Source organism: Geospiza fortis, unplaced genomic scaffold, assembly GCF_000277835.1.
Source record: "Geospiza fortis unplaced genomic scaffold, GeoFor_1.0 scaffold244, whole genome shotgun sequence".
Lineage (NCBI taxonomy): Eukaryota > Metazoa > Chordata > Aves > Passeriformes > Thraupidae > Geospiza > Geospiza fortis.
Window position 1 is genome coordinate 1,359,464 of NW_005054370.1, and position 13,647 is coordinate 1,373,110.

A 13,647-nucleotide genomic window follows, 5' to 3' on the forward strand; every position below is an offset into this window, starting at 1 on the left:
TGTTCTCAAGTATTTGGCTTTAGTGAGATGGAAAGTAATCATTTCCCAGCAGTTCTCTAACTTTTCTGACAGCAATCTTCCTTGCAAATCCCAATTCATCAGGGATGGTTCTGACATTCTTGGCTTCTTCTGGATTGGGAAATGTTTGTTAACTGTCAGACTAATGTTCTGTGTCAGACATATGTTTATTATTTTATTATCAGAATTCTGGAACCATCGAAATCATAGCATATTCAGAGCTGGAAGGAGCCCTCAAGGATCACCCAGTGCAGCCCCTGTCCCTGCCCAGAAATCCCAACAACCCCACCCTGGGCATCCCTGGCAGCCTCAGGGCTGTGCCCATTCCCTGGGGAGCCTGAGCAGTGCCCAGCACCCTCTGGGGGAAGAACCTTCCCTGAGATCCAACCCAACCTCCCCTGGCACAGCTCCAGCCATTCCCTCAGCTCCTGGGGAGCAGAGATTGGAGCTGCCCCTCTCATCATTATTTATGTGGCACACTCAGAGCAGCTAACTGCAGTGGCTCAGGCTGCCTGAGGGTCAGGAGGTTTCTTCCAGGCATCCTTGTAGATGGATCTGAAGCATCTGTGTTTGAGTTTAATGAAATAAAGGCCACTGTAAATCATAACATAACTCATAAAAGAACTTTCCTTGTAAGAGTGTAGTACGAGCTGTCTGACTTTGATCTTGCCAGATGCATTTCTACCTTGAGGCTTTATTTTTTCCCAATTCCTATTTTAACTTGCTGTATGTGTAGTATTGGCAGCCCTCAGCAGATGTTTTACACTGTTGAATTCATTCAGGGGTTTTTATTTTTTTGCTTCTTTTATGTTACCATTGGAAAAATTCAGAGGACAGTCAAGGTAAGTAGAAATGAGAGGAAAAGAAACAGTGCAGCAGCTTTTCAGCTTCATTTTATATTATTGCCCCAAACAAGTTAACCAAGATCAAACTCTTTGTAAAAGTGTTACTTGGCATCATAATCATGGAATGGTTTGTGCTGAAGTAACCTTAAAGCTCATTTCATTCCACCCCCTGCCACAGACTGGGCCACCTTCCACCAGACCAGCTTGCTCCAAGCCCTGTCCAACCTGGCACCAGTGTCCCACCACCTTTAGAGTGGAGAATTTCTTCCTCATATTTCACCTAAACCTACCCTTCTTCAGCTTACAGCCATTCCCTGTGTCCTGTTCCTCCATCCCTGGTCCCCAGTCCCTCTCCAGCTCTCCTGGAGCTCTTCAGGCTCTGGAAGGGGCTCTGAGCTCTCCCTGGAGTCCTCTCCAGGTGGGCATTCCCACCTCTCCCAGCTTGGCTCCAGAGCAGAAGGCCTCCAGCCCTTGGAGCATTTCCATGGCTTTCTGGCCTTACTACTCTCTGAGTAAATAATTTCTCCCTCACTTCAAATCTAAAGCTGCAATTTTAATTACTCAGTAGCAGTTTGTCCAAAGAGTCACAATCATCCTGTTGCTCTTTACTCTGTAAAGTCAAAACAGAAATTTCAAAGGCACCACAAGATCTGCACCTCTTGGAACAAGATCTTAAACAAGCTAAATCTTGGCTACCTTTTTGTCTGCTGACACAAGGTGGAGATTTTATTTGGAGAATGAAATGTTTGGAGATTTCAGTGATGGCCCAAAGAGAGAACTTGCTGAATTCTGGAGCCCACGTAGTTCTTTCCAGCAGGTGGAGCATCAGCTCATTTACTGACTGCAGGCACAGGAGTCAAAAAAGAAATGTCCAGCTCAGCTTACAATGACAGCAGCTCTGTGCCTGGCTGCCCTGGGAGGCCAAGGGAGGAGTATCTCTCTCCTGAGAGACCTTTGTAGCCATGAATTGCACATATCCACAGTCTCACTCAGTCTCTCATACAGGCTTTTGTTTTCATCTTGTCAAGCATAAAGAGCAAAGAAGTAGGAGCAGCATCCAGGGAAGGCCAAACCCTTTTCATCTCAGCTGTTGGGATTTGAGTGACTGTGTAGATTTAGAAAAAAATAGGGAATTCTGTGTCCTGTAAACATGAGGATTTTCCCAGAAATCTTCAACTGGTGTGTTTTTGTGGATTGAAAATGAAGAATTTTAACCAGGAGGATTCTCACTAAGAAATACTTTATTGAAAGGAAGCTTTTTTACCATCCTCCTCTCAGCATCAGTAGGAACTGTTTTCCTTTAAATGTCTGTCTCTGGCTCCCTGGGTATTTAATTTACTGAAGAGTCTTTGCAGGTAAAAGTTCTCTGTGGAAATGATGGGAAGGAACAAAAAAAATCAAACTTGTCCAGAAGAGTCAGTGTAGGTACCTGAGCCATGTGTGAAGAGGAATTTTGTCTGCCTGAACAGCACCTGCAGGGTGGGAGAGGGATCCCTGCAGGGGCATTATAGGACATCTCCAGGGGTAAAGGCAGAGATGGAGCAGTGCTCAGGGCATTGTTGGACATTTCCAGGGTGTAAAGGCAGAGATGGAGCACTGCTCAGGGCATTATTGGACAGGGTGTAAAGACAGAGATGGAGCAGTGCTCAAGGCTTTATTGGACAGGGTGTAAAGGCAGAGATGGAGCAGTGCTCAGGGCATTATTGGACATTTCCAGGGTGTAAAGGAGCAGTGCTCAGAGCTCCCTCCTTGTCCTGTCCTGCCCAGAGCCCCTCAGACCTGGGCTGGCTTCTTTAGGCTCACTATGAACCACAGCAGCACATTTTATTGATGATCTGGTGTAATCAAAGAGTCAGGGTTGCCCTACATGAGCACCTTGTATCCAGAAGATTTTTGATGTGAGCTCATGTCTGTAGCATTTCTTCTTACACCTTCATATCCCTTCAGAGTTAATTTGTAGTTATGCCTCCATGCTCCTTTCAGGCCTTATTTATAACTATCCAGGTACAAGGAATAGTGTTAGAGAGTCACTGCCAGTCTCTCCACTCTAAAAATCACACTATTTTATCTCTTTATTCTCTTATCAGCAGCCCCTGTTATCTACTGCCTCGGCCTATCCAAAACACTTATCAGAACTTAACTGCAATGTCATGAATTAAAAAGGATGTTCTGCCAATGTAAGGCAAGTGGGAATTAATGGCCACTAATATATTCTTTGTCAGGTTTATCACCTAGAAGTATCAGGGAAGTGGATGAGAGTAGGGATTTTTTGTTTCTCTCTTAAGGTAATCTCTAAAACATTAACCAGACAAACTGTTAAGAAATGAAAACATTTCAAATTGCATAGAATATTTTAGAACTCTTACCCCTTGAAAACAGTCTTTTATTCATTGTTAACAATTATGGAACTGTTTTCTGAAGTACTTTAGAGTAGAATAGTTATTTGTCTGGAATGTCTGTCTTGAGCCACAGAGCTTGTTCTTGACCTGCCCCCTCTGTAATCCTTTCCAGGATTACACTGGAGGAAAGCTGTATCTCTAATTTATGAACAGTATTCTATTATCTAGTCCAGATTGGTATTTTTAAAGTTGTGACTCTTTATCTGTTCTCTCCTCACTTTGTCATCTAACTCCACCAAACAGGTGAGTAGATAACTTCCCTCTTTAAGGTATAAGGCATTTTCCTATTAATGGAATTATTGGAATGATCCTTTGCCACGTGATCTAAAAGAATTAGGATCATTTCTGGAAGCTACCATGGGAGATTAAAAATAACAAGTAATAGAGATTTCTTAGTTTCTTTTCAAATGATGAATTTTATATAGGAGTTTCCAGGCAACCAGTGTGTTTGATGATTATTAGAGCAGAGATCAAAAGAAGTAATCAGTTCTTCTCCAAGATATCTTTGACTTTCCTGAAATTCAGCAATGTGAAACCACCATCTGTCAACTCAAAAGCAACCTACCACGTCCTGCGGGAGTCAGGGTGGAACTTGTGCCCATCTTTTTATTGGCAAGTTCAGTATTTTGCAGAACAGATCCACATTATCTGTTTCCAAAGTCCAGAAAGAAATGAGAGCAAATAACTCCTGCAGTAAATCAGAATGAGTAAACACACCAGTGTTGTGGGAACTCGAGTTACATTCTTAATTTGTTCTATCTGTTGTTTGTTGTGATGTGAGAATTTGACAGCAGTTCGAAACAGAGATTTATTTTCCATGTGTGGGTTGATGCCAGATTTTGTGCTGAACTTTGTTCTTCTTTTCTCTGGAGCCGGAAGGTTTATTTTGTGTTTGAAGGTTTCTTTAGCTGCAGTTGAGAGATTCATGCTCGTGGCATGGTGGGGTGTGCACCTTGAAGTGGGCAGCAGGAAATTGCTGAGTGCTCTTCTGTGACAGGTTAACTCTTCTTATGATCTCTTTGTATTAACTTTCATTGTAATAATTTTTTAGGAAGCAAGATTAAAATATGCTGGTTACTGTTAAAATCATGTCTGACAATACTCATTCCAAACATCCAATCCTTTAACTGCAGTTACTTCAGAATTCCCTCAGAATTTTATATGGTTTTAAAATCAAATTTGGAGAAAAGTTTTAGAGAAAGATTATCATGCCTTGAGTCAATGTACTTGGAAAACACTGATAAGCTTTGACATACAATTGTTTCATCAGATCCAGCAAAGTGATAGAGACCTTTCTGCTAAAGTCATGCTTGAAGAATTCAGCTTGAGCACTTCAGCTCATTGTGATTTGTGATGGCTGTAGGTAAGGCATGCGTGTGCCAAAGCAGTTCTGAAATATATTAACAAAGTTTAATTTCAAAAGTCTGAAATAAAGATTTAGCTTGATCTCCTGGAGGCATTGCAAACAGGCTGAGCTTTGACAAACAAAGCACATGTGAGAAGTGCTTTTATGGAAATGATTTGCTGAACTTCACCTCTTTGGGCTCATATTCTGCAATTCCATTAGCACTATATCTTTGCTGGCAAAACATTACTGTGTTTTTGCTTTTAGTTGGAAAGTTACACAATTAAAACCAGAAACTTTAAAAATGGATTTATTCTGGATCTCCCAGAGCAGAGTTTTTAATATGTAATAGTTAAAACACTAAAAGCTTTAAAGTAGAAATTGGGTAATATTCATTCATTGTGTTTGCACACTTCCTATGTATATAATTCCACACTTTATGTAGAAAATACACTTTAAAAAAGTTCTCCATAATACCTGGATGATGTGCTTCATAGTGTCATGGCTGTTGATCTCAAATGAAGAGAGCAGCATGGAGATGTTCCTTTGGAAACACAGGAACTGGCTCTTCATGCTGCTTCAGTGGAAGGTGACTGTGTATGACAAACACACAATTCCATCCTGCAAGAAACTCCTGAGAGCTTCAATCCTTACACTCCTCTGCTGGCCACGATGTGCAGAGCAGTCCGCTGTACATCGCCGTCCACACATTTCTGTAATGTGGCTGTGCAAAAGTTCTCCTAATACTGGGATCAAAACATGGGAAAAATTACCAGAATTTGGCAAATTCTGGTTAATTGAAAATTTTGAAAAATTACCAGAAATTTGAAAAATTACCAGAATCAAGAATTTGGCTTGATTACATTTTTTTCCACTAGTCCCACTCAATTGGTGCTGTTCAGGTGTAAGAGGTGATTATGTTTCTGTCTTCTCATGTTGTTTCTCAGGGTTTTGTTCAGCATTTGGTGGTGCTTGCTGTGTGCTCTGTGGCCCTGAAATCAGACAGTGTTCCCAAAGGTCACTGGTGCCAGGTGTAGGTTCAGACAAAAGGAAGTTAAAACATCACACAAGGCCATAAATGTAGCAGATAACACAGAGAATGGATCTAACCCACGGTTCTGTCTCCTGGGTGAGGAACATTTTCTGAACTGCAGTGACAGGAAAGTTGTGGGAAGTGAGTCTCTGGCTACTTTAGAGTTTTGTCTCCCATCAAAATTTTCAAAAACTTCTTAAAATGCTTTGAATACAAGAAAATGGCAATCTCTGTGTAGCCCAAATATGGGCATTAAGAATGAAAAATTATGGTAAAAACTCATCAGTAAACTAATCTTTGGAACAAATTTTTCTGTATTGTGAATGTTATCTGACATCAGGCAGCAGAGCATGAAAAATAAATCTGCTGCTTCAAATCTCTCTGACAGTGATTAGAATTTTGCATAGAGAGAAAGAAAAATAGAAATCTGTGGAAGGATAAATAACTGAGGTGCTTTTGTAGTTCTGCTGTCCTCACTTTTCAAAGAGTGGGGCTGTGCAAAAGCTTCATGGCTCAGAGGTGGCTGCTTTTGCTTCAGGAGCTGCAGCTCTTCTCCAGCTTCACTGTGGATGGCTGTGCTGCAGGGACAGCCAGGGACAAAACTGCCCTCCTGAGATGTCTGTGAGGAGGAAGGAAAGGTCAGGAAAGAGCCTGGCAAGGTGGTCAAATGTGCAGGTGGCAGTTGCTGACAAAGTATGTGGAGAGACCAAATAGCAGGACCTGTCCTGATGGTGGAGAAGTTGTAGGTACAACACAACTAAAGTCAAAGTGACCTGGGATAGGAAGGAGTTTAGTCCTTGGGAAGAGGAGAAAGTCCCAGGTGCACACTCAGGTCATGTAAAAATTACAGGAAAGCTGAATTTTTACGGTTCAAGAATTAAATATAATGCTACTAGAAAGAAATAAAGACATTTGTAGCAGTTTGGAGGGGGAAAAGCCCCAAAGAGCAAAAAGCTGAGTCTTTCATAAGTGAGTCAGTAGTAAGAGCAAGGACAGTGGGACAGAGGGAGCCACTGATGGGTGGCATCAGGAATACTTTAAATACCTTTCCCCATCATCTGTAATCTTAGAACTAAAGCTACAATGAGTTAGAGACTTCAGGAAATAGAGTTTCCAGTTGTCTGGAAATAATGACATGTCATCATGTGCATCATTCATCATGCAGCAGACCAAACAGAGGAGGGATTGGAGCAATGTGGTCACTTTAAGAGCATGAAAACTACAAAAGAGAAAAGAGCCAACCAATGTTAAGAGGTGAGAAAGTTAGAACCGAGGAAGTGTAAATCAGTCAGAGTAACTGTTAGAATGATCCTAGGGAAAAAAAACCCCAAAACAGCCATTTCTGTGCATGTTGAACTTTTCAGGAGAGAAATGCAGAGTCACTGGGGATCGTGGAGAGCAGGTTATACCAAAGGGGATGGTTAAACAACAGCCTTCAATACATTTTTGGTTGAGACCAACTGGAGAAGAGTGCTAGGCAACAGAAAGGCAAAATTACAGTATGGAATAGTGGTGACACAACTGTGTAATTGGGTAAGAAATAAAGAAATATAAAAGTTGCTTTATTTTGGCCAGAGCAGTTCTGTACCCAAGTACAGATGTGTGGGTCTCACAGTGCAAAAACGAGTCTGGTCACAGGGTAAACTTGATTAATGTGTTAAAAAGAGAACAGACCCTGAGGGATAGAGACATCCCTGTTCCTGAGGGATGTGTGGGTAAGGCCTCTGAACTTTCCAGCTGGGGGTAGAAAGAACCACTTGGAAGAAGCAGAGGAATGCAACAGGAATGGGTAAAAATCTTGGAGAAAAGTCTTGCAAAGAAGGAAGGAACCAGAGCTCCTGAGTGAAAGGGAGATTTGAATTATAAATGCTGAGATACCTGAATGGCTGCTGCAGGGAAGGAAATTATACTTTCTATGTGCCTGTGATGGATCAGATAAGAAATTATGGGCTAAAATTTCAACAAGGAAGATTGAGGGGGGACATTAGGAAAATCCTGCTGTTATGAAAGCAATCTTGAGAAGTGAGATAGAGCACTTGGGAATGTGCAGGTTCCATTGCTGGAGGCTTCCTTGCTGCGTTGGGATAATGTCACCTTGTGTGTATCAGGAATCGTTCCTTTGACCAGGTGAGCAGGCTGCATCACCTCTCAAATCCCCATTTTTAGTCTTCAGATATTAATAATTACAGATTTTAAATTTATGAGACACATTTCCCATCAAAGTTGGCCCAAGATAGGAAGGGAACAGATGAGCTCTGCCAGCACAGTTAGTTGGAAGCTGCACTTTATTTTGCTCCCAAGCTTTTTATTGGGCTGTGACTCATTTCTTGGGGTTCTTCTTTGCCTTTCTGTGTACCCTGACTGGCAAAAACAGTCCCCTTCAATAGATGCCCTATATAAGCACTTGCCTTCATAAATTGAAGTTGATTATAGGAAGTTTGTGTTATTTATAGGAAAAATACAAGGAGCCCAGTTTTGACGAGTCATTTTAACTAATGGAAATTTCCATCATGTATAGTTAATTTTAAAGGAATGTAATATACCACAACAATAGTCCCACTTAAACTGTGCTTGCAAAATTGACTCTCACCCAGTTCCTGGGTGCATTTGAAATCATTTTCTGAGTAGAAACAAAACCAAACAGATTTGATTTCCATTTATCTGTTGTTCCTGAGATGAGGTTGAACCCGACCAGTATTCAGAGACTGTTGCAGAGAAACAGAGAATAAATGTCTTCAGGAGGAAACCAACTATTTTCAGGAGTCCTTGAGTGGAGCAGTTCTTTAGCCAAGAATAGCAGCAGTGATTGTGCCTCAGTGGTGAAGTGGCAGCGACCCTAAGAGTGTGGCCAAAGCTTTAAAGAGCCATGGTGAGATCCAGGACAGAGGGGCAACACTGCTCTGATGAGAACTGAAACAGCACAGCTGAAACGTGCCCCATTTACCACATCATTAATATGTATTTGGGGCAGGTAGGAGGGGAAATAATCATAAAGGAGCGTATTGGGCATGCTGGAAGCTTGTGTGAATTAGCCATCGAGATTTGCACTGATAAAGGCCCTCTATGTGCAATTCTGTATTTATGATGATCTTTAGGCCCTAAAAATGTAAAGCTGACCCCATTGTGAGTGTTCCTGTGCCTTGGAGGGAGCCGAGGCTGCCAGCCCAGGGTGTTCCAAGATGGTTGGTCCCGCTGTGCAGCAGCGCCCGCTCCTCTCCCTCTGCCTCTCCTCTCCTGCCGCATTGTTCGGGCAGCTCTTCCCTGCCTCTATAAACAACTGCGCCGCTGATTAATGCGCTCGCATTTGCCACTTAGAGCTGGTTTAGATAGAGGCAGGGAAGTCATTAAGGGCTTGGCAGCAGTCCAGGGTACATCTGGGACTGGGGAGCTGCCGCTGGGGCAGGGAGGAGGGCGGCGGGTGGGAGCTGGGGCAGGGGAGAGGACGCTTGGCACAGGCAGGAGCCAGGGCAGGAAGGAGAGCAATGAGGCAGGAGCTGGTACTGGGGCAGGAAGGAGGGTGATGGGCAGGAGATGGGGCTGGGAGAGGTAGGGGGCTGGGAAAGGGAAGAAGGCACTGGGCAGGAGGCACAGATGGGGCTGGGAAAAGGAGGAGGATACTGGGCAGGAGATGGGGCTGGGAGAGGGAGGAAGGCACTGGGCAAGAGGCAGGAGATGGGGCTGGGAAAAGGAGGAGGATACTGGGCAGGAGATGGGGCTGGGATAGAGAGGAGAACACCGGGCAAGAGGCACAGATGGGGCTGGGAGAGGGAGGAAGGCGGTGGATAGGAGGGAGAAGGACACTGAGCAGGAGGCAGGAGATGGGGCTGGGAAAGGGAGAGAGGCACTGGGCAGGAGGCAGGAGCTCTGGGGCAGGAGGAAGGAGGAGCATGCCGGGCAGGAGGAAGGAAGAGGGCACTGGGCAGGAGCTGGGGCAGGAGGAAGGAGGAGGACTCCGAGCAGGGGCAGGAGGAAGGACTCCGAGCAGGGGCAGGCGTTCGGCAGCGCCCGCGTCTTCTCTTGGCTGACTTTCAAAAGCAGCAGAAAAGCAGCTACGAGTGCTAATTGTAGCCGGGTCCCGAAGTGAAAATGTTTTGTGACAGTTGAAAGAAATAAAGAGGAAGGAAGATCGGTTTAGTGTCAGCTGCAATTAGATAATCAAAGCTTAAAAATCCTGCTCTGTTGATACCTTCACCTAGAGCCGGGGAGCGGAGCTGGGGAAGGGGGAGGAGGGCTGTGCGTGGAAAGGGCATTTCCATAGCCAGTGCAGCCGAGGCCCGGCCGAGCTCGCAGGTTGTCTGGGCGCGCGCTCGCACAGAGAGATTTTCTTGGCAGCTCTACAGGATGAGGCTTACACTGTACACAGCCGACATATTGAAGCCGGGAGCCCTGGAGAACGTAGAGGCAGGAGGAGAAACAGCTCTGCACACAATGTAGCGTCTCCTAGGATGGTTGGGCGGCTCCTTTCTTCAGGTATTTTATTACCCATCAGCCCTTTTTAGAGCCAAAAAAAGAGAGAAAGTAACCCTAACCCTGAGAAAATAGCATCTGCTTCTGTTAAATCAATTTATTACATAACATTTCAGCGAGAGAGCAGCAGCACAGCGTCCTGAGCTTTTGGCTGCGTTTCAGGTTTGATAAAATGGCGTCTTCGCAGCGAGCTGCTTGTAAAGATATGTTGCACTGAGCAGAAAAATGCAATGATTTGGTGTTTTCTACTGCTGCTTTTGTGTCGGAGAGGTAGCCTTTAGTGGAATCTCTAGTAATAATGAAAAATCTTGTTTATTTTTTTGCTTGTTTTCTTAATGCATTTGAAAGCTTTCAGCATCAGAGGGAAGGAACTACGTTTGAATGTCGTAGTGCAGAAAATGAAAAGGGGATAACAGGCTTTCCCCCGTGTGGGCTTAGCTATGGTTTAGTTTTAAAATAAATAAAGCTGCTTTATTCAATGCTTCCATCTCTTTTCTGCCTTTCCACATTATGTGTGCTGTGCAAGATTTCAGCTTCCTCAATCCATGAGACTTGTGAGAGAGCTTTTTAGGGGTTTCAGATAGATGCCAGTTTTCAAATCTGTCTCTATCCCTAGAGCTGGATGCAGCAGGTAACCTGAAATGTTAGCACCACAATGCCCAAAATTTCTGCTTTATTATATTTTGTGCTTCAGAACAGATGCTTATGTCATGTTTTCTTTATGAGATTAGGCTACATTTGATTTAGCACTTAAAATGTTCCTAGCAATTCCTATTTAATTCAGATTTGGAAAAACTCATTTATAGTATTTTAAAGATCTGCTCATGTTGAATTGAAGACTATATTTTGAGGGGGGGAGAGAAAGTAATTTGCCCTTTTTTTCCCTCCTATTCTGATTGAGGATCACTAACCTTTATGTGCCAAGGAAAATCCCCAGTGGGACTGTCAGTGGCCCTTGGGATTTTTCTGTGTTCTGCATGTCAGAGCAGGGAGCACCGTCTGTCATCTGTCCTTTGGGCAGCACAGGGCGAGCCAGGGGCTCTGGTTGTTGTTACGTGACAGACGTGGGCTGAGAAATAAAATAAGTAATAAGAGAGGAGTCACTGTTAGCTCCGATTTAAAATGGGGTGAGCACAATTTATTAATAATGTTCCATTAAAAGTTCATCCCAGGCTTTGCCATTTCGTACCCTGTCTGTACTTTGGTTCCAAAGTCAGCTGAATGTTGTGTTATAGTTGGGGCGACAGGGTTTTACTGCACAGCATTTGAACTAATTATTGCAGTGGAAGCTATGAACATACAGTTACTTTTAACTCCCCTGAATAAAAAAAAAAAATTAAGTATGATTGTAGTTGAGATTTTCAGAAGAGGAGGGAAGTTTGGGGTCAGTTGCTTGTGCAGGCAGAGTATTTTCTTTTCTGAGAAATGCATGCAGCAGCTTCTCCCATTTCACTCTACTCATATTTTGCATTTGTAATCTATGTAAACATTAAACTGATTTTGTAACTAATTATTCATTACCCAACACAGCCAAAAATGTTTTCTGTTTTTAATAAGTACTGAATTGAAGCTGGTCAAGTATGTTTGCTACAGTACATAATAACACCAGCAATCTCCTCCCACCCCATTAAGGATATTATTTAAAAAAACAGCAATCCAAAACAAAACAACTCCCTCATGCTATTATTTATACTGCTCAGAGCTGTGCATTTTCCAGGTCATGTGTATGGTTGCAGTTGGACAGAAGTTCTATGCTTGTTAAAAACAAATTTAAGCCATTATCCTCCAATTAATATTTCCTTCCTGATGGCTGAAGAAATGTTGTTGTTCAGGGGAATGATATTTCATAAAAGATGCATAATTAAGATATTGAAACACAAAGTATTAATTTAAAAATAATTCTCACTTTGTGGTGTCCCAGCACTCGGATTTGCTAACACGGAATACCTGTGGTTCCTGTTCCTTGTGCCTTGTTTACAGTCTTTGCTCAGCTCACAGAGGAGGGATAGAAATGCTTCTGGTGGACTCAGTGCTTTTATTTCACATCTTTGCATAAATAAAGAGGAACCCATTCTTAAGAATTTTTATAGTGGGTTTCCCATTTCAATCTTAACAACTTTGAAAAGAAAAGAAAATACTGTGAATTTCTGTGAAGAGTTAGTTTCCTAGAAAGTTGGAGGAAATCTGCATTTTCAAAAAAAAAGCCCCAAACAAACAGAAAAGTTCTCTAGATTTAATAATATAAAATATTTCGCATTCATTATTTTTCCCAAATGTTTAAGGTCGTTACAGATTCAGTAAGACTGTGCTACTCATTATTTATTTCATAGCAGCAAGCCCCTTTTAGTTAAAATGGAAAAATACCTTTTTGTTATTTGCTTCTAGAGACAAGAATATCAAACTTATATTACTCTATTCAAGATCTGTATTCAAACTCTTGGTTTGTCTGACAGCTAAGCCCCAGTTTTTGCAGGTTTCTGTTCATGCTGTGATTTTTTTTTCCATTTTCTTCATGCGTCCTTTTTCTTGCAAGCTTTATGACAGCAGCCTTGGTGTTACAACCGATTGTTCCGGTGGGTGTTGGACACTCTGAGGTTATTGCAAAGTTTTTTCTGTGATTTTTGAGCTGTGACTTGTGGGAGGTGCCAGCAGGACCCGCTGCCTGCGGAGCAGGGAGGGCACGGCACAGGATCCCTGATTTCACACCCCTCCACAGAATTCCTGTCATCCCTACCACAGTCACCACTGCCAGATTAGCCTGTGGGTATTGCTGGGGGAATCATCTGAGCCTTGGGGAGAACAACTGTGGGACAGGAAAGGGAGCACCTGGGTTTGCAAAGCCTTGGGAAGCCCAGGGGTTGGAGCTGCACATTCCTGGCGGGATCCTGCCAAGCTGTGCTTGGCCAACCAAGCCCAGGCACTTGGCCATTTTCTGCTCTTAATATGGACATCTGTTGGGTTTTATAGTTCTTCTCCATCATAATTTTCTTTTCTTCTTGGTTTCTCTTACTGTTCCTGAAGATCTGGTCTCGTATTTAACAAATTGTTTTGTTCCCTCCTCTCAGCAATCATTCTAAGCTATTTTTTCATCTTCAATCCCACCCCTTCCCTTTATTTTGTCTCCTAAGTGCTCTCAAATTTGAGCACTGCTTTAACCACCATCTTTGGGGGAGAGGAGAAAGGAATTGATGAAACAAGCAGCTCCCTTTCATCTCATCTCATCAGCCATGGTGCTGTTCCTGTGAGCATGGAGATGTCCTGGGTGCTCCCCTGATCCCCCTTTCCCCAGCCTGCCCTGCAGGGCTCTGCTGGGGCAGCACCTGCACACAGAGCTGAGCTTTCAGCTTTGAGGAGACCTTTCATTGGAACAATGGATTTCCAGCCACTTTCAAATCCTTCTGTCGAGGCTCAAACGCAGCCCTGAGTCGCACCACCCACAGGGTTGAATAAAATCTCCTATAACCTCTCTTATCTGATTCCTTGGTTGCCTCAACTTCTTATCTTCTGGCCTGGCCTGCTGCTGCTTTTTTCCCTTTGTTC

General features: G+C 43.2%; 1 protein-coding gene across 11 annotated transcripts in view; it reads left to right on the forward strand.

Annotated features, from left to right (window-relative positions):
* Window positions 1-10,021: 10,021 nt before the first annotated feature.
* The window catches only part of TNRC6C (trinucleotide repeat containing adaptor 6C), a 46,952-nt gene continuing 43,326 nt past the window's right edge, over window positions 10,022-13,647 (forward strand). For 3 of the 11 annotated variants that reach the window (XM_031059943.1, XM_031059945.1, XM_031059946.1), the window contains exon 1: window positions 10,029-10,110. In XM_031059943.1, coding sequence (XP_030915803.1) covers window positions 10,086-10,110 — 25 coding nt within the window. In that variant the 5' untranslated portion in view covers window positions 10,029-10,085. Of the gene's footprint in view, window positions 10,111-13,647 lie in introns of all 11 variants that reach the window. The other 8 variants (XM_031059944.1, XM_031059951.1, XM_031059940.1 and 5 more) reach the window with 6 other exon arrangements.